We start from the raw sequence: 20,650 nt of genomic DNA, 5'->3' as shown, positions 1-20,650 counted from the left end.
CGGTCCGGACGTCGAGTCCGAGATTTCAATACAGTTTTGGATTCTTTTTGAAGATAAGAGAGAGTTAATTAACAGAGACATATAAATACTGGAATTTTGTAAAAAATTAAAGATATCTGGCTTTTCATGTTATTTGGTTCGGAGCACTGAGAGCGGGAACGCTGCTGTTTTCGTTTCTTTTTTGTTTGGATTTTTTTTTTTTTGGAGCAAAGCGGAAACTCGATCATGGCGAGCGTTGTAGATAAGGAGGAAATCGTGCGTACAGAGAACGAAACTCAGATGGAGAAGCAGGAAAACAAAGTTGAGGTGGTTTCGGTTGAGCTCCCTGCGCCGGAAGGGTGGAAGAAGAAGGTTTGGTTTGTCTAATTTTCTCTGTGATTTTTTTTTTTCGTTTTATGTTCTCTTGCCCTAATTCATTGTCTTTTGCTGTTTTCTACTTCAGAAGCGGTTATTTTAGTTATTTTCGGTGTTTTCTGTGCTTGTTCTATGTGTTTTGTCGCTAGGGTTTTTGTGAAGTTCGTTGTACTTTTGGAATTCTCCGTCTGATAGGATAATAGCTTAGAGTTTGGTTGAGTTTCTCAAGTTTTTACTTCGCTTTCGGAATGATTTTTGGTCATAATATTTGCGATTTGTTCTGAAGTAGTTTGTCTGGACTTATGTGGGTGAATTCTATTTGAATTTTATTGTTAATGACTGAGGTTGTGGTGGTTGTAACTGTGGAAGCGGTTAGTTTGTGAGAATTGGTGAAGTAAGCTTGATTGCTTCGTTATATATGGCACTCAATGCGGCAGTGGTTTCTACCCAAAAAAAATAAATAACTGAAAATGCGGCTATGGTGCATTCTTAAGTGATGGGGAGCTTTTTTCATATGAAATAATTGAGGCTTCCTGTTTTACGCTTTTATTCTTTTGATTATACCTGAGCAGCTGTTTCTATTGCTGATGTGGTGTGTGCGCTCTTATACCTTTCAAGCTGCATTAGAGTTTAACTGTTAGTTGATTCAAGTCCAATATCTATGTTTAAATTGGTTAATGTTGTTGAAAATGAAAAGGGACCGGTTGTTTCTATGGCTTTTCTTTCTATGCATATTTTATATTGGTTTCTTGCACGGTTCTTTTTTTAAAGTTGGGTCAGTGAATTTGATGATTCCTTTTTTGGGATATCAAAAGTATCAAGAATTTTTTCTTCTTTAATTGGGATAAGATCATAGATGGTAGATTTATTTATTTTATTTTATTTATAATTTCCTCTGTTTGGCCAATAAGCACAACATTGTTGTAGCCGTTATTTACTTTGTCTCAACTCAACTCAGCCTTATCCCAACTAAATGGGATCGGTTCCGTTATTTACTTTGTCTAGTGTTCTATAATGGCTTTGGGGCGCGATCTTGTAGTTATGTCAAGTGTGAATTACCTGTTTCTTTCTATCAGGCTTTTGTAAAGCTTGTGCTGGTCAGCTCCATTGTTTCTATTTTTCCTCTCTGTACAGAGGGTCTTTTTGATGAGGCCATAAGCAAGAAGAACTGACCACTAATACATGAAATAGCAGTCAATGGTCATGAGACATGCTGTCTTGCTGCCTTATGATGGATTGGTATGCATTACGAACTATTTTTTACTATTAAGGGTGCTTTTTGATTTTGGTGCAAACATTGGGCATCCAACTATCAAGGCATTCAATAAGTGGTTGGCCTCATGTTTGTGCCATAATCCTAGAATAGTTTGTTCTTTTTCACACAACAATTGAGTAAAGTTTATTTCTTAAGTGGCTTTTATCTGTCCATCTTACAGAAGGACTATGAAATGTTGAGAAAAGTTGTAGAGGTATAAATACACTCTCTCTCTCTTGTCTTTCTCTCCTCCTGCAGTTTTTCTCCCTTTGCTTTTGTTGTGCGTCATTGCATCTATGTTTTTACACCAACTCAAATAGGCAAAACTGTAAGCAAAGTTCCCCTAAAGAAAAGTGCAGTTGTTGTTTTAGAAATGTTTGCATTACATTGGTGTAGTTTGTGTGAAAAGGAGGGAGAATCAGTTATGATGCATAGGTGGTGTCCTTCAGCAGACGTTATTGCATGCTGTCTGCTTTCTAATTTGGCCAACTGTGGTTCTGCCCTCCTAGTATGACATTGATGCATAATAGCTAAATTACTAGAGGCCATAGCCTAAAGCATACTTCAATGATCGGTTGATACTGTCTGATTCAGTTATTGGTTGGGAGTTGGGACTGATCCCTAGTGAATATACAATGGGTAGCTGATCAACGTACAAGTTTGAATCGATCCACAGTGATCTGTCTGATTCTGTCAATGGATCAAGCAATCTGATTCTGATCTGGATTGGAATTGGCTGGGACTGATCTGCAACTGGACATTATTTTTTAAATTGCCCTGAAGGTTCATTGTGTTTGGGTTTATGCCCTGCTGCTGTCTGTTGATTCTGGAAAGAAAGAACTCTCGGAATATGAGGACTCCACCTTTCTGCTGAGGATATTATTTGGAATGCATTGCAGTGGTTACTGTTCCAACTTCTGTTGAGTTTAAGTTCTCATGAGTTAAACGGGCTGATTGTCTCTCCAGGTGGCCTTGTATTAATCTATCAATTAGAAATGAGATCATGAAGTTGGCTCGAATGCAATGCCTTTGTACTGTTGTTTAATTGCTGAATTTATATAAAGAAACTTCTTGTTTGTTATGCTTACCTTTTTTTTTTTTTTTTTTTCCTCTTTAGAAATTTAACCTGTGTCTTTTTTTTTTAATTTTTAATATTGTATAATCTATGCAATGAGCTTGTGCATTTCAATAATATTATTGGGCAATGGATGATTATATTCATCTCAGTTGTGGAGTGCATATGATATAGATTTACTAATTGCATGAAAATGCTGTTCCTTATACTCTATTTTGATGAATGGTATCTTGGTGCACTTGTATGCCCCCCTCCCCCTGAACAAATTTTTTATTGAATCACATGGTTAAGTTGGAAAATATGTTTGTGCCACCTAAAGAGAGAATAGAGGAGATGAAGAGCCTTTTTTGGTGTCATTATGTTGGGAATGAAGTCGCATGATTCCTGGGAATTTGTGAGGTTAATGAGTGATGACTACCTAATGCAGGCTCGGAAACTTGGTTACAAACTATTGTACTCTTCTAGGAATGATAGAGAGCGGGGTGTGCTCAGCCGACACGATACAAGCTCTTCTAGGCTTGGAAGGAGTGAAGTTCTTCAAGACTTCGAAAAGGGAGAAACTCCAAAATTCAATTCAATTCAATTCAACCAACAAAAATGAACATAACCCTTACATATCTAAAGGAAAATAAGCACTAATGAAACCCTAATCAATCTCAACCACCCATCTAATTAAATTCTTACAGTTGAGATTAAAAGCAATAATAAACATCCTAAACCTACTTTACTATGGATCTATATTAATTAAATTAACTATTCATGGGCTTGGGCTGACCCATCAACCAAATTAAAATCTGAAATGATTAAGAATCCTAAAACTATGCCTCATTACATTAAATAATTAATTATAAATCAAAATAAATAATAAGGTGCAATTCTGAACCTGCATCACACTCCCCAGGTGAAAGAAAACTTGTCCTCGAGTTTTAGGAATCGTTTTGGCACCTTTCCCAAGCAAATTAGTCACTAAATGAAGAAGAAGATTCCATTTCCTCACTTCTGATTTTTGGATGGTATCATTGTTGCAAAATGTTATTAAATCTGATCTGTTGGTGATATTCATGTCTCGAAGAAGTTGAATTTGAGACAATAAGATAGACTTTTCCAAAAATGGGTCATGAAACACATTAAGGGGGCTGATCCAATGATGTGTGTTCGACACACACTATACACAGTCATGCTCCATATTAAACCTTATAAGAGCACTATCCTTATCTTCAAGCTCCCATAAACTACAAAAACGGAAACTAACTCTAAAGTTTCCTTCTCCCATGCGAGCTTTTCCATCATGAAACCTATAGATACGGAAACTACATTTGGTTATTGGCTTGAGATTGTGTCAAGGGTTCAAAAATTCGTCTCGAACAGCCATCTCAACTAGGTCGAGTTTTTCGAAATCTCGAGATCTCGGCTAGACAGTGCAATTATTTTTTGTTTGTTTCGGAAGTATGTTTCGGTGGGCAAATGGCCATAGTTGGCTCTGAAACTTTAAGGGAAGCTTGTTTTAGGCTTAATAAGCATATTTAAAGCTTCAAATTGAAAGAAAAAAAAAAACCACTCAATTTGGTGTTTTGGATTTGCACCCTTGATTGGCAGTAAAGGCCGAATCCTTAATGTAATATTGCCTATTCTACACATTGTTTGAAAGTAAAACAAGTAAATTATGCAATAATCGATGAAGACACATAATCTTGAAAAGAAATAGTTAAAGATTTAAAGTTTCTACTACAAACTACATTACTTATTACAGTGAACAATAAGTCAATAATACATAAGTCATACACTCATACTATCATACACTCATACTGTCATAGACACTGTGATACCAAGTGCCAACTACCATGTACCAAGTACAGTGAACAATAATACATAAGTCTCCTAAGTCCCAAGTCCCGACTCCCAACAAGTGACTGCCTAGTGATATGAACTATGACGTGGTGGATCGAGACCACTCCTTGTCCGATGGAGATGGTGTGCATTGTTCTTTGTCTGCATGACATATGATGTGGCCAAAAAGTGAAGAAACCAATTTTTCCCCCTATCCAGATCAAAACAACACCATCTCTGGCGAGAGAGTTCAAAATCTCGAAATATGAATTGAGTTAGTGCATTTTTATAAAGTGCTTTGTAGCAATTTGCCGATAGTTCGGTGAGATATTCGAAAGTACCAAAATCTCGACCAAGATTTTTGAAACTGTGCATTTTTTTTAATTCGTATGGTATTTTGTCTCAACCAGCTCGAGTTTCTCGAGTTTTTTGAGATCTTGGCGAGATTTTGAACTATGGATTGTGTTTCCATGTCTGACCGAACTGCTACAAGCCTTATTCATGAAAACAAATCTCGACAAGAAAGACAAATTCGATTCCTCTCGATCCTCCCTTTTCTCGTAACCAGCAATCACGGTAACTGAAACCAAACTTGGAAATAATGATTGTAAGAGTCCTTGTAAAGAAAGGAACCAAAATGGAAAAACGGAAAGTGGACCAAAGATCCTTGAGATCTTTGACCTTTCCTTCAAGATTTCGTTGTTAATGTAAATTGCATAGTTGAGCATCTTTGGGTACTCCTTGGGGTGGAAACCTACAATCATGTAGACCAAACCCGCCAATATGGAAAGTGGATCTGAGACAGTATAGTAGGATGTAACCACCCTACTATTGAAGATGATGATCACATTGGCCGTGATGCATTGAATCTTGTCTAATGAACTAGACATAATGAACTTGATGGAGACCATGGCCATTGTAGCCTCCTTGGTTGGATAATATTGGGAGTTGTAGGCGATCTAATCATGCGTGATCTCTCATAGGAATGTTTCTTGATAGTGAAATCAACACAGACACTAGGGATTAGGGAAGACCTCCAAAAGGTCTCTTGGTGCAACCCATCAAATACAACTCTCCTAGTCTGTCCACCTGGATCAAAGATACTGACCGTACTAAGCTTTTCAAAAGACCAATCTCCACACCGAGTGGCAAAGACTACTCCATATTGAAACTTGTCATCTTTGATGCATACTCTCTAATCAAGAAGCCCTTCTGAGTGACAGCTACGGATGGAAACACAGAGAGAAAAATAGATATAGTCGAGCGAGTAGAGCTGTGCGATCTACTGGATGACGTGAAATAAAAAGGATTAAGCATTGTTAGCATGCCGTGATGCGGCCAGGTGGACCGACGTACCTTGGTGCAAGCTACCTCCATCTCGGTTTGTATGATGTTGTTGAACAATTTAAGTGTTGCTACCACGCCGTGATGTGGGTGGAACTTGTGTTGCGTTTTTTAAGCAAAATGTGGTTCAAGCCTTTCGAAACTACCGTGTTCGTCGCCTTCTTTGTCCGGGTACTCACTGAACATTAGAGGTTTGCTAAATTCAACATGTGTGGTGAATCGATCATTTGTAACTTGTTGGCAAAGTTGTCGATTCTTCTCTCCGGGGTTCAAGGATCAAGAACTCGGGTTTCAACCTGGCTGAAATCGAGATTTGGTCGAAACCAACCGAAACCAAGTCAAAACCTTGTACTTTTTCCCATTCATAGGGAAACCTTGGTTGGAGGGATTTCTGTCGAAACCAAGTCGAGACATGCCTTTCTTGGTCGAGATGAGGTATTATATAGGTCTGGTTCAAGGTGGTTTGACCGAAACATGGTCGAAACCATTGATACCAATCCGAAACCAGTGCTCTTTTAAAAATACGCCTCTATCTTGTCTCGGAAACCTGCGATACTGAGATATCTCGGTGGTTTCGATAGGTTTCGAGCGAGTTCTTCTTCCATGCCGGGGTTGATCGTTTCAACTGGAGCTGTGTGGTCACCTCTACGCATGGGTGCCATGACAAATCTCTAGTTGACTCTGATACCAAATGATGGAGTCCAGAATTGGTTGCAACAAACAAGGCTGGGAAACAAATAAAACTAAAGAAAATAATGGAGGTTAGAGAAGAAAATACCGTAGAACATTGTGTCTTTCTTCCAACAATCCAAGGAATGATCTATAGTAGGACTTTGCAGATGAAACTCAAGGTCAAACCGTGAGAGAAAAGCTTTTGTTTCTACAAGTTGAGAAAGAAATTTTAATAATTCAAACATAATCTCCAATACATGTTGGATTGGGGTGTATATCATGACTCAAATTCAAACCTACTAAATTAAGAGTCCCATTTATAGCGACTTCCTAAATCATAGCAACTAGCCGTAGAATCCTAATTAAAGCAAATGATATTAAAGGCAAATAAAAGAAAAATAGCAATGTAAATAAAAGACCTCTAGAGTCAGTTGGGCTTGGGTCTCTGGGATCTCAGCTTCTGCCAGACTTTCGTGTGCTGCAGACTTCAGTTGTTTGAGGAAATCTTCAACAACATCTTGTACTCCATCACTACCTCTTCAAAAGTAAGTGCATCCCATGTTAAAAAATAAGAGGGTCTTTAATGCTGTAGATCTTTAGATGGACAGTGGATCCAAGTGTTGAAAAATATTTGATGTGAATGAACTAGTGCTTAATTTGCATAGACCTTGAGAAGGCTGGAGCCTACTAATTATTCTTAGTTTTGTTTCCTTATTTTTTTTGGGGCAGGGGATGGGGAGAATTCTCGAGGAAGGGTAGTATTCCTTTTGGGTTGGTTGTGATAATGTTACCATTGTTTCCCTGAAGTTTGGATAATAGTGATAAAGGCCTTGTAATTTATTTCTTTCTTCTCATCCCCATAATCAACAACAACTTAGCCTTATCCCTACATGGATCCTTTCAAAACAAAGTAGAGAAAAACCGAGGTCCTCACAAAGGGAAAGGAAAGTAAGAGGGACGAAGAGTAAAAATAAAAAATGAAAGTAAGAGGAAAGAGGATAGCCTAGGAAACCAGGAAAATCTCAGCTACATGATGTTGGTAACGTGGATCCTTGGCCTCCAATAGGCTCTATCTGAGGTCCTTATGGAAAGGTGTAGAGCTATCGAGAAGGATCTCCATGTGGTCTTTATTGACCTGGAGAAAGCTTATGATAGAGTCCCTAGAGATTTAATCCAGCATGTTCTTGCGAAGAGAGGGGTGTCAAGTAAATATATAGATGTTATTAAAGATATGTATGAGGGTGTGGTGACTAGTGTGAAATCTGTGGGAGGCCAGGGCAAGGAATTCCCAATTACGGTTGGGTTACATCAAGGGTCAGCCTTAAGCCCTTATTTGTTTGCGCTCATCATAGATGAATTAACCAAGAACATCCAAGACGAGGTACCGTGGTGTATGCTCTTTGCCGATGATATCGTTTTGGTGGCTGAGACAAAAGCAGGGATTAATGCTAAGTTAGAGATGTGGAGATCAACCTTGGAAACAAAAAGCTTAAAGATTAGTAGAACAAAGATGGAGTGTATGATGTGTAACTTTAGTCACAATATGATAGATAATGACATGGTGAAAATTGGGAGAGAGATACCGCCTAGTGACTATTTTAGATATTTGGGGTCTATCATAAACAAAGAAGGTTATCCTTTGTGTAGTGACGAATCTTGTATGTGTTCCTAAGAATAAGAAAAAGAATTTGTCCATTTTTCGAGGTCTCAAAGGGGTGTGGAAAGTTGGAAACACATAAGAAAAGAACTCTTGAATGGAAATGGAAAAGAGATGTAACTCCCGTTCCTTCGGAAATGGTAAGATCTTTGGTGCAAGTAGAAGGGGTTGATTGTGACTTAGATGATGATGTTTCACAAAGAATTAAAGTGGGATGGATGAAGTGGAGAGGGGTGACCAGAGTACTGTGTGAGCACCACATTGCTTTAAAACTTAAAGGAAAGTTCTATAGGACTGTTGTTCGACCAGCTATGATGTACAGGGCGGGATGTTGGGCAGTTATAAAGTGCCATGTAGCGAAGCTGTGTGGCAGAGATGAGGATGTTAAGATGGATGTGATGCAAAACTAGGAAGGATAAAGCGAGGACGAACGCATTAGAGCTGATGTAGGAGTTGCCTTGATCAGCGACAAGCTCCGAGAATGTCGCCTGAGATGGTTTGCCATGTACAACGTAGGCCTGGGGATGCCCCAATGAGGAGTGATCTGATCCCGATTGAAGGAGCTAAAAGAGCTAGGGGCAGGCCTAAAATGACCATAGATGAGGTTGTGAAGAATGACATGCATAGCTTGGGGTTTGTGCCAAGTATGACCTTAGATAGAGCCTATTGGAGGGCAAAGATCCACGTTATCAACACCATTTAGCTGAGATTTTCCTGTTTTTCTTGGCTAGCCTCTTTCCTCTTACTCTCATTTTTTTATTATCTCATTTGTTCATTTTTATCTTCATTTCTCTTACTTCCCTTCCCCTTGTGAGGACCTCCGTTTTCCATACTTTGTCTTGAAAGGATCCATGTAGCTGACCCCATTTAGTTGGGATAAGGCTGAGTTGTTGTTGTTGTTGTATCAGCCTTCCTCGTGCCACAACTAAGTTTGCCTATCCATAAAACTTTTGTCTTTTTTTTTTAATCGGAAAATGCTTCTCTGATATTTTTCTGTCTAATTTATTCAAATACTCTTCCAAACAGAAAATACAGGATCCTGAGTTCCTGACAAAAGCAAAAAAAAGCCTTGATTTCTACCAAATTTTTTGTACTCTAGATACTATTATTTTTTCAACTGTTGAATCAATCAACCATTTTAACTGAAATGAAAACATCCAGCTAGAAACTTAAAAAAAAGGCTCCGAAGGTCTGAGAAAACAAGTATAATGCATGTAAAGATTGCTTTTAGGTTCCTCACCATTGAGACAAATGAAACAAACATTTAGAAGACATTTCCTGTCACAGAAATAATTGGTGGTTAAGGTCTCAATCTGAATACATTATCCAAGAAAAGTTACTTTAAAGGGCTTTGCATGCTAAATCTTCTTAACAGGAAAGCTACAAGATTTCCTACTCACAATAATTGCATTGTTTGACTGTTCCACTTCCAAATTCTTGTGTTGTGATCAGTGGACTATTAGTAACCACTTGCATAGACAGGCGATCCAAAAGTTTGGTACATAAAAACTTTGGATTACTCCATAGAGACCTTTTATTTTAATACTGTATCACCAATTATATATTTGACAATTTCTGTTAATGCCAAATTAAACTCTTGCAAATGTGGACTCCTCTATACCTCAAGTTCTTCCAGTGCCTAGTCAGCTCTAATGGTCAAATTTCTGAGAGACTTTTCTATATACTTGGCTCAATCCCAGAACTCTAATATTATTCACCCGGCAAAGATGTATTAGCCCAAATATTTCTTATTGTACATACAATAACCTCTTACTTTACAAACTATGCTGCAATATTCTAAGCGTATTCACACATTTTTTCATTGCCTAACGGTACTTAAATCAAATATAAATCTCGATGTTATCATGAATTGCCACTTGCATTTTGAAAAAGGAAAGATTAATGTGTAAGAAAGAAGCAAACCCTTTTCGACGGGGATTCTCCCTCCTTCAAGTAGTACTCTGTCGATAACCTTCTTGCTCAGAAACTAGATGTCAACGGACTCAATTTTTCATTGTCCTTACCTTCTATTTTGGTGTTTACCTTCTAATTCTAATTCACTTCTATTATTGATGATCTGCTGCAACTATTATTGATCCTACTGTAGAGTGGTTCTCAGTTGAACCCCTTATACATTAATATTTTTTTATTCCATATAAACATTTTCCAAGTAAAAGCTTGTGTCAAAAAAAAAAATATTTGTGTGCAAAAGGAATGTGAATATGTGGCTACTTTGATTGGTACTGGCTTTGTGGATAAATCATTACAAGAGCAATAAAATAGGTAAACCAGCCAGCAGTTTGGTGTCAAACTGGGATCGAAGGAAGGTCTGGCAGCAATAAGAAACCTCCCAAAATTAATGACTGCAGAGATATGACCTCCACAAGTTGCAGCCGCAATAGACAAGGCAATTGGCTACTGGTTTGGGAGATTTATTGGTTCTCTCAGATCTGTAATCTGAAAGCCTCCAAAGGCTGATCGAGTGAGGCTCTTGGAGGCCTGAAACAGCCCTCCAAATCTCAGCCCTGTTGGGGAGAAGGGTGCTGGGATCAGAGGGTTCGAATCAGCAACCAGGGAATAGAAGATGATGCAGCCACAGGTGTGGAGATACACTTCTATGCTTCTGTGCAGCAAAACAGGTTTTGTTGATGTTTAGAATGTGTCCTAGGTCTTCACAAAGGTAGCAGCAACAGTTGTTTGCAGTCACACAATAGCTGGAACAGTGGAGATCGAGTGGGAGTTGAAGGAGAAGATGAAGGGGATAGGGGTTTCAGCTCTCTCAGCCCTTCATACTCTCACCAGGACAATAACATTGCACAAAAACGACCTCATTCATCTATTCAAATCGTTCTGAGGCTCCTAAGAGCTCATACACATTTATGGGCAGCTAAGCTTGCCTTACAAGTTAAAAAAAGTTACAAACTTGCAAGAAAAAGAAACAAACTGAAAATAGAAACTTAACGAAATAAAAACTTAATCCTCCTTTCTAAATCTGAAATTAGAAACTAAATTGAGCTAAGGTTGCTTAATAGACAACCACAAAATATCTAAGAGAATAATTCTAAAATAGAAACAAAACTGAACTCCTAAATCCCCCATGCATAAACAAAATTGACTCCTCTAATAGAGCCTTCTTGTAATCTGGTCTTGGGCCCCACAGGATTTCCTAGTAATATTCCCACCAAGGCAAATATGGGGCTGTGACACTGTTCACGTAAACAGTGTTTTGGCCTTTTCTTTTTCATGTTTTGACCTACATCAAATATAGTCTACTTCATCATCACACTGTGCTCTGGGAACATTCTTTTTATTGATGTGCTTGGTAGTAAATCTGGCATGTCCTGGTCTTTTGGTTTAGGTCTAGGCATTTGGAATATGAGTAAGGTTTGGTTTTCCTGCATGAGTTGTAGTTCATTTTAATAAAAACAATTCATTTTGTGAGACCGGTGGTTGTGAGGATATGCATAATGAGGTAGTTTATCAAAATTTGAGGACTTTTGAGAAGACTAGTATTGACTGGGTAAATTTTCTTAATTTAGTGCTATTTAATTTGTGGCTTTTCAATCAAACTCTAATCCTGAGTAATGGTGTTGTGATTTGCATGTAGAGACAATTGATTGTCAAATCTTCAAGGACTTTGAGTTCAGGAGTCTTAGTGTTGTGGATCCATAAAAAAAAAATCTATAATGGGGTTGTGATGTAAACCCTAAAGAAATCTAGGATTTCGAGTTTGGTTCAAATATTTTATTGCATTGTCCACATTTGTTGACCTTTTCAACTTCCATCATTTATATACATATTCTTGTTTTTGTAAAACAATATTTTAATACTAACATGCCAATTGTTGTTCTTTCTTATTAAATGTAAAAGTATCCTGATGAAGACAGTAAATTTTGAAATTTTTTTGAAACTACTAATTATGCTGGGTTTAATTGAAGTAATCTTTTAAGATCTGAAAATTTTAAGAAATATTGCTGATTGATTGGCCCATTCACCAAGAAGTAACCAATATTGTCTTTCGTTAGGAAAGAATGCAAATTATTCACAACCAACTTATTTGAGTCCTAGTGTGGCCACTTCATGACATCGTGCAAAACATGACAAAAGTTAGAAACGACTCCAGTCCACTCGTTGTATTTCTCTCTCATTGGTATTTTAGGTTTGTGTATGCATTTAAGCTTTCCTTTAGTGCCTCACAACTATCATTATCATCCCATATAATAGTGGAATGTGAAATTGTGTTTAGCTTCTTCTGTAAATTTGTGACGTGGATAAAGCATAGCAATGGCTAGAATCAGTGCCAAAGATGAAAGAATAATTGGGAGTTAAGATGCATATTGACATCCAGAGTAATGTGATTGGGTGTGCAATTTGAGCAATTTGGCTGATTGTTGCAACTGTTGTAATGAAAGTTGCACACACCTATATTTTGCTTGCCTTGATTTTGAGTTTCATTTGGTCAATGAATATTAACTAGATATTACTTTTGCAACTGATCACGTTATGTGACAGGTAAGTTGGTATTCACCAATGGAACAAATCTTTTTGTTTGAGTAGTCATAAATATGAGGTAGCCCTTCGGTGAACACCCTCACTGCAGAGAAGGGCATTTGGAGTTGTGGAAGCTGGAGCTGCCTGTGGATCTGATATCAATCAGCAATGTAAGGCAGTTCATCGGCTTGCCATAATGACAATATGGTCATGTTGGATCCACTTTCTTAATTCATGATTGCATGGAATAGTACATGTTATGTCTTGTTAACCATCCCTCCCTACCAGTCTCTTTAATGCAACCACTTCAGCTTGTATGTGTATTTTTTATTATTTCATTTTGCAGTTAAGTTCTAAGCTTTGCTAAAGTTCAAAACTAACTGAGCTCTTTAGGCTTCATAGCTTTCCAAGTTGTGTTCTTGAAATTAGTAGGCATGTCTTGAGCTATGGATATAACTCTTTATAAAAGAGGCTTCTGAGCATGGAAATGCTTCTTTTCAGAAAGCAACCTAACATAATGGTATCACATGAAATAGTTTCATTTTCTCACAGTTGGAAGGTTTATGCTGGGTTCCTTCCTGCAGGTTTTCAGAAACTGAAGAAGATATGGGCCACTTTTTCCAGAGGACTTGAAGTTCCCAACTGTTTGTTTATTAAATGTTTCATCTGTGGTTGTTGAATTTCCTCTCAAAAGTTGCTCATAAAACAAAAGAAAAAGACAATCTTCCAAATTTTATTCTGGTTCGTTGGTGTAATATCAGCGTATTCTTTCTTGACCATATAATTGTTATTTGTGTCATGTAGTCACCCTTCTTCCTCCCTTCTATCTTGATCTTATTCACTTTTTTTATATGTATCATTACTTTCTGCTACAGTTCACTCCAAAGAAAGGTGGAACCCCAAAGAGGAATGAAATAATTTTCATATCACCTACTGGTGAGGAGATCAAGAACAAGAGACAGTTAGAGCAGTTCATTAAATCTCACCCTGGAGGGCCGTCTCTGTCTGAATTTGACTGGGGCACTGGTACTCTCCCTTGATTCTTCACTCTATCCCCATGGCAAATATTAACACAGATGGATTCAAATGAATAACAAAATCAGCTGTAATGTTTTCTTTGACTGATAATAGGTGACACGCCAAGGCGTTCTGCAAGAATTAGTGAAAAGGTAAAGGCGACTGAGACCCCAGAACCTGAGCCTCCAAAGAAACGAGAAAGGAAATCAAGCTCAAAGAAGGGTGCAGAAGAGAAGAATGATGGTGGTAATGGTGAAGGTGATGCTCCTCAAAAGGAAGATGTTACCCCTGCAGCTGTAGAAGAAATTAAAGAAAATACAGATGCTGAAATGCATGAGGGAGATGATGGAAAGAAGAAGAATGAAGCAGAAGCTGTTACAAATGATGCTGTAATGGTTGATGACACTTCCAAGCAGGATTCTTATCAGACCAGTGAGAAAAAAACTGAGAAAATGAGTATAGAGAAGGCTGAGAATCCAGAGCAGTCAGAAAATAAGGAGAATATTGAGAAGCATCCAGCAGAATCTAAGGTGCTGCCCTCCCTATCTGAACCGAATGAGGAGTTAGGATCTGAGGAAGTGGTGAAAGTGGCAGAGGAGGTGTCCTCTGCAGAAGAGGTCAAGGGGAAAGAAGTTAAGCCGGCAGAAGAGGCATCTAAGATGAAGGAAGTCGTGACAAAAGAGGAGGCATTTGATGCCAAAGAAGTCGAGTCAGAAGAGGAGAAATCTAGTGTGAAAGAAGTCAAGGCAGCAGAGGAGGCAATTCCTGATGATACCAAGGGAGAAAATGTCCCCGAGGACACCAAGGAGGAAGAGGCCAGAGTAGGTGATTGTCTACCAGATAATGGCATCCCTAAGCAGAGCCAAGATGAGACAAAACCCATGGACACACACACAATACACTGTGAGGATGCACAGCATCAGCTCAAGGCCTCTTCAGTTAGCTGCTGAAGATCCTGATGTAATTTCTCCTCTCCTTAAATTTGTGGTCTTTGTTTAGGATCTAATGGCTGATTGTGATAATTTATTGCTTTGCTGTTAGGGTTTCTTGTGGCACCTTCCTGGCACTGGCCATGTGTATCTGAAGCTCTGTACTGCTGTTTTTTTTTTGTTTTTTTGCTTTATCAGTGACTTGTTCTGACTCCCAACTGTTCTAACTTGTAAGCAACATTCTTGACATTCAGTGTTTTGGTATTAAGTTATTGTATATTGGTTGAGATTTGTGACCTCTCCACCTTTGCTTTGCTTACTCCATTTTTTTTTTGGGCGTCTATCCTATCTAACTGCCCAATGGACTTTAACTACAGCTACAAGAAGAGAGGGGGTGCCTTGCGGTACAAATGTGAAATAGGAGAATGCACTCGCAAGCCACTGACCAACTGATCAAGCAGTTCACTCCACAAGTTGAGTAGCTGTGTTTTCAGACCCTGCAAGATGATATCAGTTGGGTAGTCAATCCAATAAGATGTTGGGCTTATCTGCCATTTCAATCCAGGGATGCACTAGCTTATGTCCCGTTGATCAGCGCAGTGTAGGTTAAGAGGTGTTCACTATTCTCGTTCTTTTTTCCAAGAAAAAAGGCCGCCCGTGGCTCAATGACAGAAAGTAAACATTAAATTTTGCCTCTTTTGTGCTACGAATGGAGGTGTGGTTGAAGAGAGGACGCAATGCTAGGAAAGTTAACTTTGACTCTCAGAGTTCTTTCTACATAGAGATTATCCTTGAGAGCCTCTTTAATTAGGCTCTGGTGCAGGCTTTGCATGGACCTTTGCCACCCACACTAACCGGTTCATGCAAAAGAGTATTTTCTTCGCCCTCATCGTTTAATCAAGAAGGGCAATCTTATTTACAACTGGGAGGGCGATCACAACGCCGCTAAGCGTAACCTGTGCTTCTCAAGCGCACGAATAAGGGGCAACGTACCAACACAACTACTATAGAGAAAAGGAAGCCGTTCTGTCAATAAGGGGAAGGAAAGGGATGATGGAGGAGAAAGAAGAGAGGAAGGCCAGAGCCCTTTAGACGGTACTTGTCATGTGCCTTTTCTTTCCTTAGAGGTCATAAACTTAATTTTGGAATTCTTTCGAGGGCCAGCTTTGGTTATTCCAAGATAGGGGTGTAAATGAATAGCCGAAATCCGTTTTTGTATTCGTGTCCGTATTTGTTTAGCATTATCCGAATCCATCGGAAAGCTAAACCTATCTAAAAAGTTATATTTACGCGTAAACGGATAAAATATCTGATCCGTATCTGTTTAGCATTATCTGAATCTGTTTGAAAGCTAATCAAATGCGGATGCGGATATAGCACTATCCGAGTTGAATCCGATCTGTTTACATCCCTATACCAAAATAATTATTGGAATTTCAATGTATATATATTATTGAGAGGAAATTGTCTAGACCTATGAAATAAGAAAATTAATTACAAAATAAGTAGATTTAACTAAAAAAATCTAGGAAATTTGGCCCTTATTATTATTTACTTCTTATACTCGAGTGTATGTTTAAGAGTTTAATTCTTTTTTGGATAAAAAAATTGTATTCCTAGTAAGCGCGAGTCATCAGCTCGCGTTGACTACGTCCCTGCCCTTTGTACACACTGCCCGTCGCTCCTACCGATTGAATGGTCCGATGAAGTGTTTGGATCGCGGCGACATGGGCGATTTGCCGCTGGCGACGTCGCAAGAAATCCACTGAACCTTATCATTTAGAGGAAGGAGAAATCGTAACAAGGTTTCCGTAGGTGAACCTGCGGAAGGATCATTATCGATACCTACTCAACAGATAGAACCGTGAACATGTTGCATCATATGATCACGGGGAAAGGGTGTGGGGGGGGGGGGGTGTGAGCCCCTTTTAAGAGTTGCTTCAATGATAGCCAACTAGTACATTAAATCATTAAATGCAATTGAAAAATTACTATATGGTCTAGCATATAAATGCAGTGAAGGTAGCTCTACTTCTTTGCCCCCTTATTTATGAATGATCGATAATCACCCTGTGAGCGGGGAAATCTTCACGTACATGAGGACGGAAGATGAATCAACAGCCGTAGAAATGAAAATAAGCCTATCATGTATGTATACATATACACCTCTTAACCCCCCAAATTCCCCCTTTTGAAGGCCAGATTTGATCCAAGAACTTGTTACAATCAGCCAAGGCCGTTCACTAGCGCTGCTGGCACATTCTGCCTTTGTATTTCAATTAACAGAGGGATGGGTGTGGTACGAATTCTTTCACCTATGGGCAAATTAAAAAAAAAACATGTGGATTGATGACCGACCATTATCAAATTTTAAAACCTAATTGAATCATATAACCCACCTTGTATTCCCCTTTCCCATGCAACAATCAACTGAAATCTTTACCAATTCGTGTTTTCTTATTTTCTTTACGATTAAATTTGGCCGTCAGCCAATTAAAAATATAGTAAAGTATATGAATCAATGTTAATATGTACGAATTAATCACAAAATTTGAGCACTAACTAAACTGCCATTCGGCAAAGAGAATCGAGCAACTAGGGGTTCTCTTCAATAGATCTTTGCCCGTGAGCTAGTCTAGAGAATAATTGTTAATGGTTGCAGATTAATTCTAAAGGCGGAACTAAGACATGAGTAGAGTTTGAAACACGTAAGCTAAAAAAAAGAGGAAAATTTTACACAGTAACCATAATGATGCTACTCAATGTTAGATTTAAAATATATTTTATTTTATTTTAAGTTTCAAAATTTTTTGATTGCTTTGTTATGGTGTGGGACCCATGTGATCAAAGAAGTAATTCCAAAGGTTGTAACATTCTATGGGTACCCTAAAGTCTATTCATGGTCACTATCATGAGTGGGAAGGTGGGTCAAGGATATTGAATGAGATTGATTTATCAATTCATGGCCATAGGTGATGTCTCTGCCTTTATGGGTATTAAGGCCTTTATGGTCCTTAGTGGAGAATGACCATTTTATGGGGGTTTTAAGGCCTTTATGGTCTTAGTGGAGAATGAATGAATTTTAAGGTCACTCATGACCCTTAGTGGGGAATGACCATGAATTTGGAATTAACCTCCAATTCATGGGGAATGACCATGAATTTGGAATTAACCTCCAATTCATGTCCATATTCATGCCCATAAATCTTATTCTTCAATTTGGTCATAAGTGGATGGTTATTCTTGAGAATTCCAAGGGAATGCAAGGATTGGTCTTGGGCCTATATAAACCCAACCAATTGCTTTGTAAGAGATATCTTTGGATATATGTTCATGCCCATACTTAGCAATCACTAGGAGTATTATTTTCTCTCTCTCTCTTTTCTTCTAAGTGTGTTAGAGGGTTGCTGTGTTGAAGCTCTTGGCTCCTTCAAGGGACTAGAAGGACTGCTTCATCTTCTAGTTGGAGGTTGTTTTATCTTGGGGTAGTGGTGCAGAACACTCCTTGGCAGTAGGAGGCATCAATTACCTTAAAGGCAGCACCACAAGTGTGACTCAACCTCAAACTTGTTCAAGTTGTTGCAGGTGTGGTCTACATCAAATTCAAGCTTTGGTCTTCTCATTTCAGCCAAAGGTCAAGCCTAGTTTCTACTGCTTAATCTATTGTATTGCAATTCGTGTTGTTTCAATTATTTGTAAGGAATTGTAATACAATTACCCAACACTCAATCCCCTTGGATTTCTGGAAACTGGAAGAAAGATTTCCTCAGAAGGCGTGTTTATTTCTGATGAATGTTAAGTTTACTTTTAATCCCATGATGCTATAGACAAAATGTAAATAACACATGAACACAACTCCAAATCTCTTACTCCAAACTTCATGAATCGAAATAATCTGTAACGAAAGAAATATAAAGAAGGGAACAAAAACAGAGTAAGATCAGAGTAGAAAATAAGGGGAGAGAGAGAGAGCCAGAGATAATTCTTCAGCAGCAAACAGGGCATATAATCAATCCATTCTCATTGCACTCGGGGCATCTAATGGGCAACCCCTCCTCCTCCTCCTCCTCTTCCCCCACTTCGGGAATGATCTTCCGACTGCCGCTGCAATTGAAGCAGAGCACAAACCGTATTCCGGCGCACCCATCGCACTGGCTGTCGGTCTGATCAGCTGGAAATCCCTGCAAGAGCTGCCTCAATTTGCCTTGTTCGTGCAAGCCTACCACCTCTTCAGTTCCTCCAATGTACCTTCCCTTTATGAACAACCTCGGAGGGACTACTCTGCCTCCCAAGATCTTCCACAATTCCTCCCTGAACTCCAAGTGCATCGACACATCTCTCTCATAGAACAAAACCCTGAAGCTTCCCAACAGAAACCTGATGCTATTGCAATCCTCAAATGTCTTTCTTATCCCTCGAAGGCTTGTCGTGTACAGAATTACAGCGTCACTTCCTCCGGGTGGGCATTTCTCTTCGAATTCTAAGAGAAGTTTCTCTTCCATCCGGCAAGATTTCGATGGAGATTCAGGTTCAGCTTTTCTTTCTTTCGTATCCATTACCGCAATAACTCTAGCTTTTCTCTCAGCTTCATGGGCTCTAATGTGATCCATCGCTCCCTGCTCAAAGGCTGTAAGAAGGTTGGGATCAAAGTGGCTTTCTGAATTCAGTTCTGGTCGCCGGAAAGAGGAGATGTCGATCTCTGACAAGGGGCCTGGACGTATTGCAGACTGTGATGATGACTCTTGAATCTGTGAATTGTGATCGACAGGTGGAGGGTCAGGTCGCCGGAGAGATGACACGTCCAGCTCCGACAATGGGCCATTGCGAAGATGACAGCTTGCGGGCTCTGGTAAGATGATGGTTGCCTCTGGATTTCGACTTTGCTTCATAGAAAACGTGTGTATCGGCTTTACTGAGAGCCCAATATTTTCTTTGTCGCCAACATCGTCTTCGCCCAACTGAGAGTCCATTTCCTCGTCTTCTTCAAGGTCTTTCATGAGCTCCGAGATGTTAATAATTTCGGGTTCCAGCTTGGAAAGATTAGTTTGATTGATCTTGTCATCTTGTTCTTTGCAGATGGGTGGATTCTGAGGTACCCGGTTGTTACAGTGGGGAAAGAAGGAATCTAAGAATCCATCTGAGGCGTTTACCTGAAGAATTCGTTCTGGTTTCAAGGAAGTGACGGGACGAATGGATTTCAGTTTCTTTAGGAATCTTCCCTTCAAACCTTTCATCTCCTCTACTACTTCTTCTTCTTCTTGTAATTGTCACGGGTCGAATCTATTAGTTCCAGGATAAAGTTGAATCAAAGAAGGGCAGATTGGCAGACAAAGGACAGGGGTTTTGTTGATGAGAAAAGGTGCGGATTAGAGGTGGGTTAGAGAAAATTCTTTCTAGCTTTCTCAATTTAAGCGGCTAGAAAGCTGTAATGCATTTAAATTTAAAAAAGGTTAGCACGTAAAAGAGAAGAGAGAAGAGGGAAGAGGGAACGGTGTGTGGTGGCTGCCTGGTGGGTAGGCAACGGTCATAATTCCTTGGCAGGCCCCGGGACCTCCACCACTGACTTGAGTATCTTGGCCTGGCAAAGGGAAAGCAGCTTTCTTTATCCTCCTACTTGTTCCTCTAACCCCCCAATACTCATTTTAATATTCTTTTGGGTACATGGGTCCCTCGTTAAAGGAGATAAAAGATCCACCGTCGGATGCTTTCCAGAACAGCAATGTCCTTGCACAAATGTCAAAGTTGGTAACAGCAATGTCCTTTCACAAATGTCAAAGTTTGTTATGAAATCAAAGGATCCGGATCCTCTACTTCCGAGTAAGGGTAGGATGGTCTTTTCATTGCCTTACTATTTCTAAAGAATATTACGATAGTAGGGGCAGCAGCTCAGCAGTAGACCCCGATGCTGCAATCAAAACAATGTACTGCTTTTGTGAAAATGATGTACCCACTGGAAAAAAAAATTCCTCCAATTCTCCATAAATGCAGTGTGGGGCTGAAAGCTAGACGCTTGGCATAACATTTAATGG

The 20,650-nt window shown here is 39.1% G+C and overlaps 2 protein-coding genes across 2 annotated transcripts; one reads left to right on the top strand and one right to left on the bottom strand.

Annotated features, from left to right (window-relative positions):
- The first annotated feature begins 107 nt into the window (after window positions 1-107).
- LOC122669819 (methyl-CpG-binding domain-containing protein 11-like) lies at window positions 108-14,939 on the top strand. Its single transcript, XM_043866678.1, has 3 exons — window positions 108-351; window positions 13,551-13,701; window positions 13,807-14,939. Exons 1-3 carry the CDS (start codon window positions 226-228, stop codon window positions 14,640-14,642), a joined length of 1,113 nt encoding a protein of 370 aa, XP_043722613.1. The 5' UTR covers window positions 108-225; the 3' UTR covers window positions 14,643-14,939.
- A 3,473-nt stretch (window positions 14,940-18,412) lies between these two features.
- LOC122669818 (uncharacterized protein At5g39865-like) lies at window positions 18,413-20,042 on the bottom strand. Its single transcript, XM_043866677.1, has one exon. It carries the CDS (start codon window positions 19,853-19,855, stop codon window positions 18,608-18,610), a length of 1,248 nt encoding a protein of 415 aa, XP_043722612.1. The 5' UTR covers window positions 19,856-20,042; the 3' UTR covers window positions 18,413-18,607.
- Window positions 20,043-20,650: the final 608 nt, after the last annotated feature.

This window comes from Telopea speciosissima, chromosome 7 (assembly GCF_018873765.1).
Source record: "Telopea speciosissima isolate NSW1024214 ecotype Mountain lineage chromosome 7, Tspe_v1, whole genome shotgun sequence".
NCBI classification, from domain to species: Eukaryota; Viridiplantae; Streptophyta; class Magnoliopsida; order Proteales; family Proteaceae; genus Telopea; species Telopea speciosissima.
This window is presented reverse-complemented; position numbering and strand designations above follow the sequence as displayed.

Bases quoted from the DNA above. Each gene is read 5' to 3' on its own strand.
- LOC122669818 (XM_043866677.1), bottom strand. From the start codon at position 19,855: ATGAAAGGTTTGAAGGGAAGATTCCTAAAGAAACTGAAATCCATTCGT.
- LOC122669819 (XM_043866678.1), top strand. From the start codon at position 226: ATGGCGAGCGTTGTAGATAAGGAGGAAATCGTGCGTACAGAGAACGAA. The intron at 352-13,550 runs GTTTGGTTTGTC...TTTCTGCTACAG, and splicing joins CGGAAGGGTGGAAGAAGAAG to TTCACTCCAAAGAAAGGTGG. The intron at 13,702-13,806 runs GTACTCTCCCTT...GACTGATAATAG, and splicing joins TGAATTTGACTGGGGCACTG to GTGACACGCCAAGGCGTTCT.